Consider the following 17903-nt stretch of genomic DNA (forward strand, 5'->3'; position numbering starts at 1 on the left):
ATGGTTGGGATTAAATTAATTAACAGTATGAACGACAACGCCAGCAATCCGACTGTTGATTCATAGATTCAATTCATTTATAATAATTCATCAATTACCATTTATGACAGATATAGGTACAACCGATGCATTGTCACAATGCGCGATATTCATCAGACTTGGTACTATGAACTAAGATTTACGACTGAGCTCTGAAGAAGCGATAAATATAGGCGCGAAACTTTAGCAAAGACTTAGATACTGTGTTTGAACAGATTTTATTTATTTAATTATTTTCATGAGAAACCATGGTTTTCTTTCGTTTGGAGTGAAAACAGGACACATTCTGATAATTTTCTGCAACCATGAAACGTGTCTGGTTCAGATTCAGTAATGATAATAATAATAATAGTAATAATAATAATAAATCGGCTTTATTGATGGTTGTTCTGATTATTGGAGTCCTTGGTGGAATGATGTCCTCTCTGCTTCCGAATCTTAAAATCATACCGGCTTGCCGTACTAAGGCAGAAATCTTAGCCGCACAGATGCAGAAGGCTGTCATTCTTGGCTCACTGCGCTTGCTCAGGGCACATGATTCTTGGACCCAATGACCACTTACCCCACGGTGTGGGGAGTGGTCATTGGTTGATAATGCTGGCGCGCCGTCCCGAATGTATCGGGGCTTCGGGGGATAGGGCCTGACCAGCGCACACTACGGTGGAAAAAAACGGCTTTATTGATAATACAAAAAAACAATACAAAGATATATTTGAAAATGAAAATAGGTTACAGGAGATTCTGGTAGTCTTTGGCGAAGTCTAGCTCAAAGCTACTCTAACTCAACCAACAAGCATCACTCCAAAATGCACACAAACATACAAAAATAAAGGCAATTAACAGTGATGGTACGAATTGAGAACCGTAAAAATAATAATTTGTGATTACCTTCTAAAGATAGTTGATAAATAATTTAATTTAATTGATCTGTTGTCTAAAAAGCAAAAGTTGACATTACTGACTATCATAGATATAATTTTTATATTTGTATTTGAATTTCCTGATATTGAATCTCTTCAATTGCTCAGGCAATGAATTATAGAGTTTTATAGCACCAAAAAGAAATGATCTCTGAAACTGTGCAGTGCGATGTTGTGGCATAGTTAATTTGTTTTTATGTCTCATGTTTCTTGAGTGAATATTTTCACGCAGAATTAGTTTTTGTATTCAAAGAGGAGAATGGGAAAGAGTGATCAATTTATGAACAAAACAACCCAAACGATGAATCATACGGTTTTTTCATATTGAGCCAGCGGGAGTTTTTAAGGGCTTCAGAAATTGAATCATACTTACGAAGTCCATGAATTAGGTGGCAACAAGAATTTTGCACTTTTTGTATTCTTTTTTTATCTGAATCATATAAGTATGGCCTATATATGAAGTCACAGTAGTTGAAATGGCTTAGCACCAAACTATGACAGATCATTCTTTTTAGAGGTTGGCTCAAAATAAAACGAATACAGTATAACAGTTTAAATGACATACAAGCTTTTTTCATTAAATTTTTAACATGACTAGAGAATCTAAGATCAGTGTCAAGCATGACCCCTAAGTTTTTAGCTGTATTGACAGGAGTCAAGATAGTATGACCTATCAAGATAGTATGACCTAGTTCTAAACGGAAATTGTTTTCTGCAAATTTACGATTCTTCTGCGATCCAAAGTGCATCATCATTGTTTTATTAGGAATCATGTTCACTTGATAGCCCATTGATCAAATCAAGATCAGTGTTGAAGAGATTTTGTGCCTCAGCACACTCGATTTTAAAGTGCATGTATAAGTGTATGTCATCAGCATACGCCTGTATTTTATATTTCTTGATGGACGAGATAATGTCAGTAATATAAATGTTGAACAATAAAGGTCCCAAAATGGAACCCTGTGGTACTCCTGGTAGAATATCAAGAGGAAAGGAGTGATGACCATTAACAACTTTTTGGGATCGACCAAGTAAATAAGACCAGATGAGAAATAAGGCAGCACTATCAAAACCATAATATTTGAGTTTCATGCAAATCAGCTCATGATTGATGGTATCGAATGCTTTAGAAAAATCTAGTAGTACCAGAGTGCTAATCATTCCCTCATCAAATCCCTCAACAATGTCTTGTGTAACAGTAGCAAGAGCTGTAACCGTGCTAAAACCCTGCCTAAAACCACATTGCGATGGTGATAACAGATTATTGGTATTGAAATATTCATTAATTTGTAAATAAATAACTCTTTCAAAAATTTTACACATCGTTGGAAGTATACTGATAATTCTGAGATCAGAATAACTAGCTGGATCATTATTCTTGGGAATGGGTTTCCCAATGGCCATTTTCCACAAGTCTGGAAAATATGAACGTTCAAATCAACAATTGATGATATGTGTAATATATTTATCTATAAACGGGCTACAAAGTTTCAACATTCTGATTGAAATATTATCAACCCCTGAAGCTTGACTTTTAGTATCATTCAGGATTTCATGAATAGCTTCTTCAGTAGCGAATCCAAATGAGAAGTTATCTTGCCTGATTAAATAATAATTGCTATAAAATTCAATATTTTCATCACAATTATTAGAAACATTTTGTACGAATTGGGCAAAATAGTTGTTTATTTCATCGGGATTCGAGAGGTGATTGGGTAATGAATATTGTTTTTTTGAACGAACATTGAGGTTAGAAAGAGCATTCCAGGTTTTGCGTGGTATTTTTTCAGAACAGACAGACTTGAGATATGTCCTTTTTTCAGTTCTAACTTTTGACAAGCTATAATTTCTCAATTCTTTATACCTCATACGATCATTAACAGATTTCCTTTTTTTAAATTTTTGAAATGCTTTATCAAGTTCTTTCATAAGAAGTCTGAGATTTTGAGTGAGCCAAGGAGCGGGTGGTTTGGTAATTCTAACTTTTTTAAGAAGGGCGTGTCTGTCAAAAGTAGATATTAAAAATAAATTGAAATTGTACAATTTATTATCAAAATAATTTTCACTTATAATTCCGGACTCACGGCAACTGGTATAAATCTGATAAAAAAGTATGCAAAGTGAAATTGTCGAAACAGCGGTATGTTACAAGTTTGGGTTCTATTTTGAATATGGGATGATAAAGTACCAGATCTTACAACATGATTATTATAACTAACGAAAATCGGGTCAATGAGCGTGCTAGAAACGTTGGTGATTCTAGTAGGCTCATTAAGAATTTGTTCTGAATTGTAACATTCAAAGCAGTTGACTAGGGGATTGGGTTGTTTGAAAAAGTCAACGTTGAAGTCTCCCATGCATATCACATTATCAGAAACAGGACAAAAAGCGGATGAAATATTATCAAGGTCACCAATCATGCTCAAAAAATTTGTATTTGGAGGGCCTATAAATACCCCTAAGGCCAGACTCCTACATCCAAGTTTCACTTCAATAAAGATTAATTCAAGAGATTCTTCAACCACAAAATCAAGAGTTATTTTGTTGTACTTCAAATCATTTCTAAGATAAATTCCGACACCCCCACCTCTCCCTTTTCTATCCTCACGTATGAACTTGTAACAATAAACTTGAAACAAGTTAGAATCAATCTGATCGGTCAGCCACGTTTCAGAGACCATTACAATGTCAAATTTGTTCTCATGTATAAGTACAATAGGGTCATTAAAGTATGTAAAAATTTACCTGAGATTCAGATGAGCAATTTTCATAACGGAAACGCTAAATTTCAAATACAGGAAAAGCATATTGTTTACTCATTGATTATATTCATGATATAAGTATTGAAAATATAGAAATACGGCAAATATTTTTTTAATATAACTGTTTGAGAGGAAAAACGGATGAAATATATCGGTAATGTACAAAGATTTTCGAAATGTAAGAGATATTATAATTTATTATTAGTAACAGATCAAACAAAGAATCAATTATATATCAAAAGTGAATAACACAAAGAGTAAGAATAACGAAAACACTTTTCAGTTATCTTTCCTTAACATACAAAAAATCCAATGCCTCCGAAAAATAAAGTAGAAAAGAATAAATCAATGCCATACAATGTCTGCAGACTCAAAAAAAAAGGTGAAAAATTTGAATTGCAGAGGGCTAACAAAAAATAAATTAAAAAAAAAGATGTTACAAAATGGTATCAAGAGTCAAAAAATATTTGAGGATTTACAAGATAACAATTATTTCCAAATGAATTTCGAAAAACTTCAAAGTTTTGAAAAAATTCCTATTGATAAATTTGGTGAGACACCGTAGGTACACATCTACTATTCAACAGAAGGCATTTTCTGCTGTCCTCAAAATACTATTCATATTTTGAAAGTTCTACTGTGCGAATCTGGTTCCTTTTTTTCGTTTGAGGTACGGTTTTACGTACAATATTACGAATTGAAGAGGTTTCAGTAAATAAGAAACAGCTATTTTCTTGCTGATATAAAGAATTCAGACAGTGTAGTTTCACAGATTCAAGTTATTGAAGTTGGATAAATTCCTGAAAATATAGCCCAAATATAACATAAATTGAGGGTTTCCCTTGCATTTATGGGTTAGTATATCTTGAAATGAATCAAGAAGGAAACCAAATAATGAAATTTTGCTCAAGAATGTTACTGCATCTGAACAAAAATTCAGAGAACTTGTCAGCAACACCATCATAAATTTTGCCTATATTCTTCAAAAACAAAAATATATGATATTTTTTTGAAAATGAACTTTTTTTGGACGATGCTTCGGGTTTATTTTCGAATCCTGGTAGAAAACACTCGAGAAATTATTTCTGATGGTATATGTTGAATCTAAGATCTTTCGAATTCGAATGACTATTTCAACATACACAGTATTCTGGATGAGAATCTCACTTGCTGTGACATTTTCTCAGTTCAGCTTCCTTTTTCAGAAGAGGCGACCTTGTTTAAATTTTGACGTTGTTTCAATTTATCATGTGGAAGTATGATCTGATTATTCATATCTACTTATATTTCGGACATTAATTGAAAACAGATCGAATATCTTGGAAAAATCTCATGTTTCCGCTTCCTGATTGTAATGCACTGGAAACCAAGTGGTTTTATGAAGAACGCTTTCCAAATGAATATTGATGATATAGGATTATTCTCAAACATCATTAGAAAGTTGCAAGAAGAAGTTTCAAACTAAATAATTATCAAAAAAGAGTACAATGTAGTGGAAGAATTCTGGAATTGGAGAGTTTCCAGATCTGCTGCATTTATTTGAATTCCTCTCATTGAAGTTTGTTGAATATCTTTTAAGGAATCAGTACTTTCTGACCCTGTCTCGTCATTAATATCTACCTCATTGCCACATTGTAAAATTCTCCGTACTAAATATTTGAAAAAGGCATCGAAATCCTTTGTTTATCAAAAAATTTCATTCAGTACTCTTCATCAATGAGTCAAGTTTATTTCTTGCTCACCATTATAGAGGATCGTGAATAATTCCACACCAAAAACAAAATTCTGTATCAAAAATTGTTTCAGTGGGAGATCGAATCTACTCAAACACCCGAGTTCGTATTTATTTTACTTTCATCCCGTCAAAGTCTGTGAAGAAGTTACAAAGATATCTGAGAACAAACATGAAAGCACAATTTTAATGAATGTAGGCGGGTTTTTTTCCCATTCATGCCAGAATTCGATTGCCCTTTTCCCAAATTAACGAGTACAGATATCGAAATGTTGAAAGAGTGAAAACATTATGGGCGGAAGTAGAATTCACGAAAGCTGAAGGAGTATATTTTTGTGTTGAAAATGTACCGTCGTATAATTACCAATTAGCATAATTATGCTACATCATCACTTTGGTCTGGTTGTGGCTCCAAATGAAAGAGTTTTTAAACAGTGACGTTCGAGGTGTACTGAGTTGAACTTCAAAACGATGAGCAGCCACAGTTCGTTGCGTATTTCTGATATGTACCGCTCTTGGTAGAATCAAATGTGCCAACTCACTGGAATACTTTCCGCGAAAGTATCTATATAAAGAAGACAAATCTCAAAGCTTTTCTACAAAATTGTATACTAATAGTTTGATCATTCTGGTCCGATCATCTGGCTATCAAGTTTCAATTCGCTGTGGCGTGATATTTCTAGGAGTTCTCTTCAAACCATTTTGGAAAGTATTAGTTCATCTCTATCACGAGATACGAGTATTATTTTGTATTCAAAATGTGTTTTGTCAAATACATTCATTTTGAATGATTTCTAGACTTCGGGATGCAGAAAGTCATAAGACAGGGCTGAACAATAATGGTTAGCTATATTTGAAAAATATGGACTCCCTGATAGAATTTGTATGAGAAATTGGCGTGTAGAAATGGAGTTTTGATTCGATGAATGAAACTGATCCAATTATTGTCAGTAGAGACATCAGTACAGAAATTGAATTGAAGTTGATTTTTTTTGATGATGAGAAAATTCAATTTGAAATTTAAAAATTTCAAATTTTTCTTCCAAGACCATCAATGCCTAATGAGACTATGTCATCAAAATCATAGCGTCATCATTGATTCTGAATGTATTTCTCTTGGCACCAACAATTGGTTTGCTATTGGAATGTCAGTGTTTATGATCTGTTTTGGGTTGTGGATTTCAGCAACATACACAGCATCAGCATAGTTAGCATACTTTCAGGAGATTGAAGGAAATCATTCCGATGAAGAAAAAACTGAAATAATAATAGAAGTGGACGTCATTCATGACATATGGAAAAAGAAAAACTGAATTGCGATAAAAAAGTATTTTGTTGAAAGTGGAATTCAGCTTGCGATGTTCAAAAACTCGAATAGTAGATATTACCTCAAGTTTGCATACGAGTCATGTATATATGGACGCCATATAACTCATTATATGAAAAAATATCGATTGAATTTATCACCTCGGGGATTCAATTGATACTTTATTGGCTTTCAGTGTGAAACTATGATGAAGATAGATTTTGTACTGCAAATGTTTTGGACATCAGTACAGAACTGAAAGTTGAGAAGATATTCAAGTTTTATTGAAACTTTTGTTTCACCTGAATAAAACTTCTGTTTTGTTCGAAGTATCCCTAGAGAAATACTGCCATTCAAAACACTATAGATAACACATGGGCTGAAAATTTACAAAATTAAGAAACAAAAATTGTTTTTGTTCAAAATTGTTTTTATTCACTAACGTAATCTTCATCAATCATTCCGGCGTCGATCTAACATTTCAATACCATTTTTGTAAAACGAAGTATCCCTAGAGAAATATTGCCATTCAAAACACTATAGATAACACATGGGCTGAAAATTTACAAAATTAAGAAACAAAAATTGTTTTTGTTCAAAATTGTCTTTATCCACTAACGTAATCTTCATCAATCATTCTGGCGTCGATCTAACATTTTAATACCATTTTTGTAAAACGATTTATCTTTCGCCTTGAAATTAGCCTGTTTCAGTAACAACCTTTTTTTAGTGGTGTGCATTTCTTTGAGGTCTGCGAACAACCAGTAGTTGCTGGGAGCCAAACCTGGCAAATATGGTGGACGTGGGTGCAATTTAAAGTTCAACATCATCCAGTGCTAAATATTGATTTAGAATTTCATGAACTCAAATATTTGTTTAAAAAATCAAGCATTCAATTGAACTTCAACAAAGCTCCTTATGATAGAATAAATTTGGAACGTGAGCAAATAAATTGGGTCCATTATTTCATGGAGAAAAATCAATTATGTGATAAACTCAAAAGAAAATCTCCAACTTACTTCATGATGGATACTATACACACTATAAATGAAAAAATAAAGTACAGAAAAGATTCAAAAATATGGAGGACAACATCTGTATCAACTTTTTTCTCAATTACGTAATTATTTCAAACGGTTGATTCAAAAGGAATACGATAACTATATAAATAATATCGAAAATGAAATCCTTATTGATTCTAGAAGTTTCTGGAAGTACATAAGAACAAAAAAACAAAGTAATTCGAATATACCTCAATTAGAATTTTTAGACGATCTGTCAGCAGACTCCGGAGAAGGCATATGTGAATTATTTTCTAAGTATTTTAAGAGTGTATACAGTGTGTCCAAGATAAGGATCCGAAGCATGGGAATCTCAGTACCTGTTGGAGATACAGCTTAGGTTAAATTAGGAAAAAGTTGTGTTCTTTAAAGCTTATTTACATGCTGTTTAGAAACTTGAAGAATTTTCATGGCCTGCTGAGATATTTAGGAAAAACGAGAATTTGACAATATCAATTTTATTTTTTTCTGACTTTATTTGAAAAGATATCAAAAAACGAATAACACTTTTTCATTGGCACTTTCAAGATACTACACGATGGTATTTTTAGTTTTTATATCCGACGTTTCGTTTTCAAAAAACCATCATCAACTTTATTTTTTTAAATAGCCCGAAAAAAAGTACACCCTGTATCTGATTCCATTTTTTATTACGAATTCAACGATGTAACACATGCCATTGTTTTCTTTTTAGTTTAAGGGAAAATTGCATTTTTTCTATTTTTAAAATGTATTTTTAAGTAGGTTAATAATGATTTTTTTAAAGTAATGAAAACAACAAAGAAATTAACGCATTTTTTATTTAATTCAAAGGAGGTGTTCAAACAGGTTTCCGTTATTTTCCAAACATAAGTATGATCTTCTAACTGTAGAACTTAAAACATCACGTAACTTCTCTGGTGTAATACTGTTAAATGCGACAGTTACACATTCTCGTAACTGCTGTTCTGTTTCGAAAGAATGTTGGTAAACCCGGTTTTTAACAAAACCCCATATGAAGAAGTCCAGAGGAGTTAAGTCAGAGGATCGCGCTGGCCAAGACACTTCACTAAAGGTTCCAATCCACCTTCCAGGAAATCGCTGCGAAAGATACTCTCGAACTTGTCTAGAATTATGTGCAGGAGCACCGTCTTGTTGAAACCAACAGTTATTGACCTGTGCCAGAGATAAATTATCTAAACAATCTTCTACATAGTTTTGCAATAAATGATGGTATCGTTCGGCGGTCAAAGAATTATAGTAAAAAAACGGACCTAGTATTTCAGTTCCTAAAATTGCACACCACATATTAAACCCAAAACGTTCTTGATGTCTTGATATTTTCTTAACACGCGGATTTTGCTGAGCCCAGTAATGCGTATTGCGGCGGTTGAAGATACCATTATTAGTGACCATACTTTCGCCGGACCATATTATTTTTGAAGGGAAATAATAATCTTCTTCACACGCGCGTGTATACCATTCGCAAAAATTTCGGCGCCGTTCGAAATCCCCTGGTTTAAGTCCTTGACAAATCCTAAATTTATAGGGGTGACATCTATTTTTACGCAAAATAAATTGAGCTGTGGATTTGGCTACTCCTACATTATTTTCGATTTGCCTAGTTGATATTTCAGGGTTCTCAACAACTGCTTGTAAAACATTATTTTGGGCTTCTTCTGAAGATTCCTTTGTTCGAGATAAAACAGGCTTTTTAAATGAACCATATTCTTTTAAATTTCGAGCCAGCTCTAAGAAAATGGACTTACATGGCTGCTTTCTTTCTGGATATGTATTAAGATACATTGCTGCTGTATTTACAGTATTTTTGTGGCACAAAATGTAGCACGTTAGCATGTCAAACTTTTCTTCATGGCTATAATGCTCACCCGGCATATTCGACGATAATAACACAATATTATCTATTCAACAATAAACAATAATAACGACAACAGTAACAATAACTCTAAAAACAACAACTTGACAAACAGGCTAACAACAATGACAATTACTATTTTATCGTGTAATTAAATAATATTTGACAGGCTTGGTGACAGGTATTTACGTCAAAGCATTTGTTTGCAACGCCTACTTAAAGATTTTTTTAAAAATAGAAAAAATGTAATTTTCCTTTAAACTAAAAAGAAAACAATGGCATGTGATACATCGTTGAATTCGTAATAAAAAATGGAATCAGATACAGGGTGTACTTTTGTTTCGGGTCATATAAAAAAATAAAGTTGATGATGGTTTCTTGAAAACGAAACGTCGGATATAAAATCTAAAAATACCATCGTGTAGTACCTCAAAAGTGCCAATGAAAAAGTGTTATTCGTTTTTTGATATCTTTTCAAATAAAGTCAGAAAAAAATAAAATTGATATTGTCAAATTCTCGTTTTTCCCAAATATCTCAGCAGGCCATGAAAATTCTTCAAGTTTCTAAACGGCATGTAAATAAGCTTTAAAGAACACAACTTTTTCCTAATTTAACCTAAGCTGTATCTCCAACAGGTACTGAGATTCCCATGCTTAGGAACCTTATCTTGGACACACTGTATATTCACGATCCGCTTGCAAATGATCGTACAATGCTCAATGATAATCTTGACTACTCTGTTAGCATTTCTGAACAGCAAATTTCTGAAGCAATTAATGATATAAACATACGGAAGTGTCCTGGTCCGGATGACATACCAGGGATATTTATAAAAAAATGTAGAGAGAACCTGATACCACCTCTTTTTCACATCTATAATTTATCCCTACAGACAGGAAGATTTCCTAGTAAGTGGAAATCTTTTATCCTCATGCCACTCCTCAAAAGTGGTGATAAGCGTAACGTTAAGAATTATAGACCTATCAGCAAACTGTACATTCCCGGAAAATTGTTTGAAGAAATTATGCATAGAATTATTTTAGATCATGCACAAAATAAAATAATAGCACATCAACATGGTTTTTCCCCTGTAGATCTATCGAAACTGATTTAAACGAGTTTACAGATTATGTGTTGGAGAGTTTGGATGATCAGATGCAAGTGGATGTGATCTATACGGATTTCAGCAAAGCTTTCGGTAAAATAAGTCACAACTTGATCATTGAAAGACTCGCGGAGATTGGGATAGATCAGCATCTTCTGGTGTGGATATCGTCATACACTACAGGAAGGCATCAATTTGTGGATGTTAACGGTTACCAGGCAGAACCTTTTGTGATTACATCAGGTGTACCACAGGGAGTCACTTGGGACCATTACTTTTTATAATTTTCAATAACAATATTGTTGAAGTATTTCAACAATCCAACTTTTTGCCGATGACCTCAAGATTTATTGAACCATCAAAGAAATCCAGCACTGTGAGAGATTGCAAAATGATCTTGAAGCATTTGCAGAAATCTGTGGCAATAGTAGCCTTTACTTAAATCTCGATAAATGTCACAAAATAAGTTTCACCAGAAATAGAAATCTCATTGTTTTTCGATATCAAACAGGAAATCACAAAATCAAAACAGTTAATGAAGTGACTGATTTGGGAGTGATAATGGATTCCAAAATGATTTTTTAATCCCACATTGAGAAGACCGTTAATATGTGTAATAGTTTATTGGGTTTCATTATAAGAAATATCTTCTTAATCTATATTACTCTTCTGTATATAGTCGTTTGAACTTTGCATCTGTCGTTTGGAGTCCACAATATTTGATTTACCAACAGAAAATTAAAAGTATTCAAAATAAATTCATCAAATAATTGACGCGTAAAACTGACATTTCTATAATCAATGGAAATTTTCGTCCAGTTTACAAAAAGTATTCTTTGTTGTCTCTTACAGATAGAAGAAAAATGTCAGATATATTAATGCTGTACAAATTATTCAATAAACGTGTCGATTGTCCTACGTTGATAACACAAATTTCATTGAATACACCTTGCAGAGACTTGCGCAACCATGATCTTTTTGCAGCCCCATTTAGAAAAAACAATTCAGGAAAAACTCTTCTTTATGCAGAATTGTCTGATCCTTCAATACTCATTGCAATGATATTGAAAAATTGAGGTTACCTTTCCTTAAATTTAAAAAGTATGTGAAATCTATTTCTATTTATAGTTAGTTATCGGTTCTTCATATACTGTTTATTTAGTTTTTTGTTAATATTCATTACTATAAAGTGTAATGTATTTAGCATTTATATTTTGTTTACTCACTATCTTTCATATGTAAAATGTGGATATTTTTTTGGTTTATTCTGTTTGTATCCCTATTTGTGTGATAAATAAATAAAGTCATATAGTTTTGCCATTGTATGATCGACTTGTGATATGATGCGTTGTCTTAATGAAACAAAATTATTTTTTTGAATTGAAGGGGTCACATTTTTTAGGAGTGATTAATTTTTGGAAAAGAAAGTTTTTGGCTTTCTACTACTCCATCTTGATACAAAAAAAATACTTCTATATGAACACTGAATTATACAGAAGATACTTTTCTTTACTCAGTTTGTATTTCACACATTCGTTGTGGAATAAAAATCAGATATCATTCACATGAGTTCTACTTTAAATGAATGGTAATAAATTGCACTTACATAGAACACTGCCATCCTCCGCCTAAGACACTTGCCCTAAGGCTCTTCATTACCAAATTGGATAACATAGAAAATACACACTTCAGTCATGAATTACGATTTTTCAATGTCACGGAATAAGCTTGATCTGCTTATGTCATCGATGACATCGTAATGACATTCATTCACCTATTTGATTTAATCCCAGCCAAGAGGAATCTTATTTGAATTGAAGGGGTTATATTTTTTAGAAGTGATTAATTTTTGGGAAAGAAAGTTTTTGGCTTTCTACTACTCCATCTTGATACAAAAAAAGAAGGATGAGGGAGTCTTCCAAAGAAAGGAAGGAAGTAACTCTATACATGGATGTATAGATCATGCAAAGAAGTAACTTTCAGACACAAACTGAGATTAAATCAAATAGGTGAATGAATGACATTACGATGTTATCGATGACATAAGCAGATCAAGCTTATTCCGTGACATTAAAAAATCGTAATTCATGAATGAAATGTGTGTATTTTCTATAATGTTTTCCAATTTGGTACTGAAGAACCTTAGGGCAAGTATCTCAAGGCGAAACATCGGTGTATACCAGTGAGGATGGCAGTGTTTTATGTAAGTGCAATTTGTTACCATTCATTTAAAGTAGAACTCATGTGAATGATATCTGATGATCTACACATCCATGTATAGAGTTACTTCCTTCCTTTCTTTGGAAGACTCCCTCACCCTTCTTTTTTTATATCAAGATGGAGTAGTAGAAAGCCAAAAACTTTCTTTCCCAAAAATTATTTTCTTTGCCATATGCGGTCGTTTCTTTGCAATTTTGGCCTTCAAACGCTCCAATGACGCTATATAATATTACCTGTTGATATTATTCCCCTTCTTAAGCTAGTCGATTAATATTACATCATGCACATTTCAAAAAACCTCTCCAGCCGATTTTTCTACTTTCGGGCGCTTTAAATGAGATTCACCAGTTACTTTCCACTTAGACGACGATCGTTTCGATTCCGGAGGGAAGTGATGGATAGATGTTTCATCCATTGTCACAAATTGATGCACAAATTCCGGTATATTCAAACATGGCCAAATACTGGTCAGAATCATCAAGACGTTCTTGTTTTTGGTCAACAGTGAACTTGAGCGGTACCTAGTTTGAATAGTTCTTTATCATAGTCACATGTCCATGAAATATAAAGCCAACACGTTCTTTTGATATCTTTACAAGGTCAACTCATTTACGCAACTTCACTTTTCGATTATTCAAAACGATTTTTTGATTTTTTTATATTCTCTGGTGTTACTGTCTCACTTGTCCACTGCGTTCTCCATCATCAGTATCAGCAAAACAATGATCAATTGTTGTTTCTGATGGGACGCAGTCTTAATAACACTTTTCAAGCCATTACTTCACTTGAACGGTAGTTTTCCCATCAAGAAGCAGTGTAAAATAAAACTCTGAATTTTTTTTGATCCATTGTTTTGAAAATAACAAAAGTAGTGTCATGATTAACACAATAACTCACTAACTAATGAATAGACTATCATGAAGTTTCATCAATTTTCTTTCGAAGAATAACTAACTAAAAAATCGGTGAATGCAATAAGACTAGCGCCACCTATGTGTTAGGCCCGAGACCATTCAGCGAAAAGCATATTTTTTTCCTACCTTCCATACCTTGTAATATTCCAAGTTGAAATAAAATCGATGAAAATGTATACAGCCGTTTATGTCGAATGATACTTTCGAACTGTAGAAAGTACCTCTAAAATAAATTACCAGCAAGCGTCAAAGTGGAAAAAGTCCCCGGCCACAAGAGCGTTTCCCATCAAATTCAATAAAGGTTCTCTTTTATTACAGATGCTCGGTCTTCGAAGACTAATGCAAGGGGATGCCAAACACCCCAAAGCGCCCTTAGGAAACAATTTCAGACCGCCGCAGCCACTGCATCATAGACCGGTCCGGACAAATATTGACTTCAATGTTAAGCACCGTGGCGAAGTGAGTATTTGCTTTATCTGTAAATAAATGTAGGTCATGTAGATCTGAAAATATTCGAATTGGATTGAGATATGCTCAGAAAATGTCTTTCGATCGTCTCTTCGTTTCACAGTTTTTCTATGATCTAGTACAGAGTGATCATCGACGGATATCGCAAATTATAATAATTCAACACATGAGAAAAGTCGAGAAAAAAATGAGGTTTTGATGATACTTTATTAATTTTTTTCTGTATATTCTATTTTCAGTACATTTATCAATTCGCATATGAGTTTCTATGAAATTAAGTTGGTTTTTCACATACTGCTTTATTGTTTCGTTTTTTAAATTGGTCATAACGTATTGAATTTTGTTATAGAAAGAATCTGAGTAGTTGTGAACATGCTCTTTCTAATCATCTCTTTATAATGATACCTGTATGTTTCTGTAACTTGACGTCCTCGTATGTACCGTTCGTCCCAGATAAGGAATAAATCAAAAACCATCAGTTGAATCGAAAAACATTTCGCCATTTCAGAGCTCATTTGTATGGCGTATTAAAATTTGGTAGATTCCTATTACTTACGAAGGTATTAAAAAGGAATCGAAATTCGAAAATTTCCAATTTTTTTTTCTGGCATTATTTGATGAGATATCGGATTGTAAACGTCATTTGAAAAATCTCTGGAATGGACAATTTTGTATCTATGTAAGCGACTGCGCATTTCTTACGATTGCTGATTTTTCGATGCTGATTATTCTTATCTTGGACACATATGTATACATCAATCGATGACCATCGAAAATTCTTCGAACTTATCTCAATCAATGAAGAAGATACTTGTGAATCAGTTTCTGGAAATTTGTACAAAAAATTTTTGAAGAAAGTTCGAGTCTTTCTCTTCATTTTGTAAAAAATTATTGCCACTCAACTTTTCTTTGAACATTCATGATTCTCAACGCAGTGCTCGATATAATAAAAACCATCTGAACTTCTGATGAAATGCCATCTAATATTCTATTAATGAGAAGAAAGTACTACGAAACTGATTTTATTTCATACGTTCAGAAAATTATTGCTTTTCTTTAAAAAGAGATTTGATTAAATATACGCCCCAATGCCCCCCCCCGGTTGAGTGCCCTCTTCCCCACAGGGTAACTGTGTGCAGGAGCTACAATCTCGTCCATCCACTCCCACTTAGAGTGGACCTCAACCTGCCGATGGGCACTTCAGCAAGATTGACATCTGACCTCCTGCGGTCGAAAGTCAGCCTTTAGGTGCTTTCACTTTCGTGATCTATTGATTTTATTCATCGTGACCGGAGAAAAGTGTCTTTTGGTCACGCATACGAACACACTGGCATTTGTTCGTATTCATTCGAATACGTTTTCGGCGTACTCTCTTATGTAAGCGTCTACGTAAAGGATGTAGAGGTCCAGATCCCGGTAGATGTATCTGTTTGGCATGTATCTTGGGGCGTTTACGACAGCTCGTAAGCAAGCGTTCATGTACGTCTGGATACTGCGTCTGTATGTCGCTGCACTGACCCCAGGCAGTGGAAGCATACAGAATGATAGGAAGTAAGTAATACGGTCATGATGAGAACCAGTTTCACATTGAGACCCATGTTTCTCTCATGTTTATAGGTTTTGTCGGGCAGCTCTCACCAACCGTATGTGGGACCTGAACGTCAGTCTCCTGTCGAGAGTGACTCCCAGGTACCTTGTTTCTTTGGTCCACGGAATCTCTTGTTCGTTGAAGATGACGTATTCTTCCGGGTGTACCAGCCTCTAATCTGTCCGCTTGCTGTTAGAAATATCTGTTGATTAGCGCATGTCTGGTGGATCTCGCCAGTAGAGCTGTGTCTTCCGCGTAGAGTGCAAACTTGTTGAAGTTGTTCTCTGGCTTGGACACGTCTGGTGTATAACTGAATATACATACAATTTTATCTTTATTAACACCATAGATACATCTGCTAGGTACCTGTACAGGTACATATCAGAGGAATTTAGGCAATGATATCCTCATATCTTGGACCCAATCACAGTTCACCAGATTCATAACTTTAGTCGTGTTTCAATCGTTTTCAGTTGTAAGGAAGCCTTGAGAATTTTTACGATTCAAAAAATGTTTTTAAACGTCATAATTATTGAAATGGCAGTTCCTTTCGAAAAATATAGTTTCTAATGAAAAAACATAGCTCAACGAATAGCTCAAGGTCAATCGAAACTTAATATCCTACGATTCGATCGATCTGAATCGTCACGTTCTGAAGGTACATTCCGGACAGTGGTTGAACACCGATGAGCCACCCAGGTACTTTCCAAGGGTAAAAATTCACCAAAAGAGGCCTTGGTTACTTTATGGTAGTCAGCGACTGGTGTCGCTGTTACTATTACTGCTGTCGCTACTACTATTACGCTGTCGCTATTACTTTCTAAAACCGGTCCAAACCATCATAGCAGAGTGTTATGAGCTTTTTTGTGAGGAAATCGATTAGTCAGTCAGCTGCAGCCGGCACCGATCAAAAAAAGAGGTCCAATCCTACTACATGACAATGTGTTTCCGCACTTTTCACAAATCACCATCTTGAAATAGAACGAATCAAGCCCACTCACCATCTCTTTCAGGCCTCTCAGAACCAGACAAAAACGGTCTTCGTCGACTTTATTGAATCCCGAGTAGGTACATAATTTTTATAGAGAGGAAATCAATGGACGTGTGTTACGTTAGCAAAATGGCACTGATTCAAATGGCGCTAATTTCGATAATAGTTAATCAGTATCCACTGAAATATCACAGTTCAAAGTGGATTCATAAAAACGGACAAATATTTTGAAACAAGCTTTTTTCGCTACCTTGAGAGCTGTCTGACTTGTCTATTTAGTCCAAGTCTCCAGAAAACACTGCAGCCTCTTGGGCTTATTGCGTTTATTCTCCCATCTTCTCATGACACCCATCTCGTCAGTCTCGTTCCCTGTACTAGTTTGTACAGGTTCCTTGTTGGATGTTCGTCATATTCTTCTGGACCAAATTTCGTACGTCCATATATTGCCTGCCTTCTGTGATTCAGTGCCTCACATTCGCATAAGAAGTGTAGAGCTGTTTTTATCCCTTCGTTGCATAATCTGCAGCTGAGGTCTCCGTTATACAGCCCCATTTCATTCAGGTGTCCTCTAAGCGGACAATGACCGGTTAGTAACCCTGTAATTATTCTGAGCCCATCCCTACTATATTGAAGTAGTTCTTTGGTTCTTTTCTCGGATGGTTCCCAAATGAAGGTTCTACTGTGTTTGCTGCCAGGTACTTTTGTCCAGTAGTCTGTGAGCTTCCTATTGCTCCATGTCCTAATCTGGTTTCGTGTCAATGATTTTGGTACCCCTAGAGCTGGTTCAGGACCTATATATGGAGTTGATGATTCGCGTCTAGCGCATTCATCAGCTTTATCATTACCTGTGATTCCAAAATGCCCTGGCATCCAGTGTTCCTGTTTGCAAGTTCATTCAGTTCTTTATGGCATTCCCAGACCATTTTTGATGTCACCATCGG

At 34.5% G+C, this 17903-nt stretch overlaps 1 protein-coding gene across 2 annotated transcripts in view; it reads left to right on the forward strand.

Moving 5' to 3' along the window:
- Positions 1 to 17903, forward strand: part of CARPB (Carbonic anhydrase-related protein B) — a 1001903-nt gene that overhangs the window by 976657 nt on the left and 7343 nt on the right. For both annotated transcript variants that reach the window (XM_074181443.1, XM_074181444.1), the window contains exon 9: positions 14234 to 14374. In XM_074181443.1, coding sequence (XP_074037544.1) covers positions 14234 to 14374 — 141 coding nt within the window. The remainder of the gene's footprint in view (positions 1 to 14233; positions 14375 to 17903) is intronic.

Source organism: Leptinotarsa decemlineata, unplaced genomic scaffold, assembly GCF_025532065.1.
Source record: "Leptinotarsa decemlineata unplaced genomic scaffold, Ldec_3_MD MMD2_tig00026314_RagTag_RagTag, whole genome shotgun sequence".
In the NCBI taxonomy this organism is placed as follows: Eukaryota; Metazoa; Arthropoda; class Insecta; order Coleoptera; family Chrysomelidae; genus Leptinotarsa; species Leptinotarsa decemlineata.